Source organism: Eurypyga helias, unplaced genomic scaffold (assembly GCF_000690775.1).
Source record: "Eurypyga helias isolate BGI_N326 unplaced genomic scaffold, ASM69077v1 scaffold32723, whole genome shotgun sequence".
Taxonomy (NCBI): Eukaryota; Metazoa; Chordata; class Aves; order Eurypygiformes; family Eurypygidae; genus Eurypyga; species Eurypyga helias.
In genome coordinates, this window is record NW_010239777.1 from 1 (window position 1) to 2,533 (window position 2,533).

General features: G+C 48.7%; 1 protein-coding gene across 1 annotated transcript in view; it reads left to right on the forward strand.

The window, feature by feature from the left end:
* Positions 1-86: 86 nt before the first annotated feature.
* The window catches only part of YEATS2 (YEATS domain containing 2), a gene marked incomplete at its 3' end in the record, with an annotated part of 34,890 nt that continues 32,443 nt past the window's right edge, over positions 87-2,533 (forward strand). Inside the window, exon 1 of the mRNA XM_010148268.1 lies at positions 87-186. Within this exon, the coding sequence (XP_010146570.1) occupies positions 87-186 (100 nt within the window). The remainder of the gene's footprint in view (positions 187-2,533) is intronic.

The following is a 2,533-nucleotide window of genomic DNA, read 5'->3' on the forward strand; positions in this document are numbered from 1 at the left end:
GGGGGGAGGCTGAAGCCTGCCCAGGGGGTCGCGGTGGGTGAAGTTAACGCTTTTATCCTTCCTCTCGGTGGAGGAGTGGAGAGAACATGTCCGGGATCAAGAGGGTCATCGCGGAGAAGGACCCCGACTACGAGGAGATCGCTGTCACGCACCCCAGCAAGCGTCACAAAGCGGCCGAACAGTCAGGTAGGAGCTGCCTGGCCTGAAAGGGTCTCCCAGGTGGGATCAGAAGTGCCGTGGATGCACATGAGGCTGCGGACGGGTCAGGGGTGGGAGCTGAGGGGTCAGAGGGCAGGAGCTGAGGAAGGGAGATAGTGATACCTCAGTAGCCATAGTGATACCGCTGTAGCCTAATGGATTGTCCTGCACGGAGCAGTTCCTGCCTGCTGACTGCTCTGGGTGTCAGCAGCGGAATGGCACAGCCTGGGGGTGCGGACTTGGGTGTGTGATAGCAGCAGAGCACGAGCTCTCAGGGATAGCAGCCAGAGCATGAGCTCTCAGGCCTCAGCCGTCTGCTCTGGCTGCTGTTGCTGAAGTATTTCCCAGAGCGTCTTCCCGGCACTTACCCATGCCGAGGTGTGCTCCAGTTTGTGCCTTTGTTTTGCAGTGGAAACCTGTTTCCAGGAAGGTTGGTAGTTTGTTTACGTTTTGGGGGATACAGGTTGTAACACGGCATGGAGCAGGGAGCAATCCATGACCCTGCGGAAGACCGGCTCTTGGAAGAAGGGAAGCGTCTGCAGGAGTAGGCAGATCAAGTGAAATGGGGCAGTGTAGATGGGGTAAGTCCGGGAGAAGACAGGGGCTTTGGAAGCCGCAGTGGAGGAGGAACAGCAGCTACGCAACTGAAGGAAAGGTGGATAAAGCAGTGTAGTGGAGGGAGTAGCTGGGTGAGAGTAGATTTGCATTTGGCACGCTTGCATAGGCTTGCTTTGGGAACCAGCCTGTTGGCAGGGTGCCTGGGACAGGTTGCAGTCGTCTCTGGGCAAATGAGAGTAGAGCTTTTTGCCCCTGGGACAGGGAGTAGGCTAGTGATTTCTGGCATAGCCCAGCTAGCAAGGGGATTGTGGTGGGAGGAGCTGACAAACAGGGAGATGAGAGAACTGAAGCTGGCTCTGGGATCTGAAGAAGATCCAGGAACGGAGCTGAGTGCTGGAGCTGCCAGTTGGAGAGGGACAGCTGATGGCTTTGTGGGTGATGTTTTGGAGGACAGCTGGAGGAGCGTGGGGAGGCTGAATTCTGGGTGGAAGGTGCTGCTGGGCGGCAGAGGAGTGTCACTGCTTCCAGCTGCCTGCCCTGCCAGGAGTCACCGTCCTCTGTGGTGGAGTGTACCGGTGACTGTTCTTGAGCCTCTTCCAAAGCAACTTTTCAGAAGGTCTTAAGAGTTACTTTCTGTTCAGGTGGTTCCTCCAAATTGGCTTCTTTCTTCTCTTGGTGGAAGATCTCCAATTTTCAATGCAAGAATTCCTTCAGTATACAAATTTCACTAACACGATGTTAATTAGGGACTGTGGTTGACGCTAAGCTGGGAAAAATGTGAAAATAAAGTGTTCTTAAAAGCCTCTGTAATGTAACCACAAATCCTAAAGTGCTTTGATTGTCATATTGCTGGTGTTGCATGGCATCAGTCTTGGGAAGAGATGCAAGTTGTCCCTGTCTGAACTGCACATCTCATACCTTAATCTGTTTAAGTTTATTTTAAGTGTAGCCTTACTTGCGAATTTCCTAGGCATGGTATTCATGGTTTCAGGAAAATTATATCCCTCTGGTTTTTAATTTTGCATTACTCATACAGATTCAACCATAATTCTGTTTTGTTGTAGGCTTGAACTATTTCTGATCCCAGAAAAAAATTACATACGTGGATCTCTGGAAATAAGTGAATATATTTAGGATGCCCCTGTTGTAAATGGAAACATCAGTTGCCTTATTCCCATTGTTGATACCTGATCAGACACTAAAATCCTGTGTGCCAGCTGGAACATACCAGAAAAGTTTTGACTTGCTTTTGATTTCTTTACACTTGTTATTGGGATATTAGCAACATCTTCAAACACATATGTACCCTTTAGACAAACAAATGCTTCCTCTGAAGCTCAGAACAATGTCTTGGTGCTGTTGCCTCCCATTCCACATAGAAACAACGTTGAAAGAGTTTTGTTTCAGAGGAACCCAGGCTGTTTCTCTTTTCTGCTTTGTACCGGGGTCACCGTTTCTGACTGAGGCTGGAGGACCTTTCCCAGGCTTTCTTCTAGAAGCAGAATCCCTGCTTTTCCAAGTTCTTGCTTAGAACTTGATAAAAACAGGTGTTGTTTGAACCCTCTGACACAATGGAGATGGCTTAAAAGAAGGGCAGTATTTCAAGCCTGCGGTAGATCTAGAGCAAAAAGAATTGTTCTTCCTGTGTTTATACATGTTCTAGAAGAAACACAATGAGATGCCAATTTAGTTCTCAGCTGCTAATTTGCAGTAAGGTGTTCACACAGTTTGAAATATTGAACTACATACTTTCCACCAAGGTCAATAAATTCCTGCT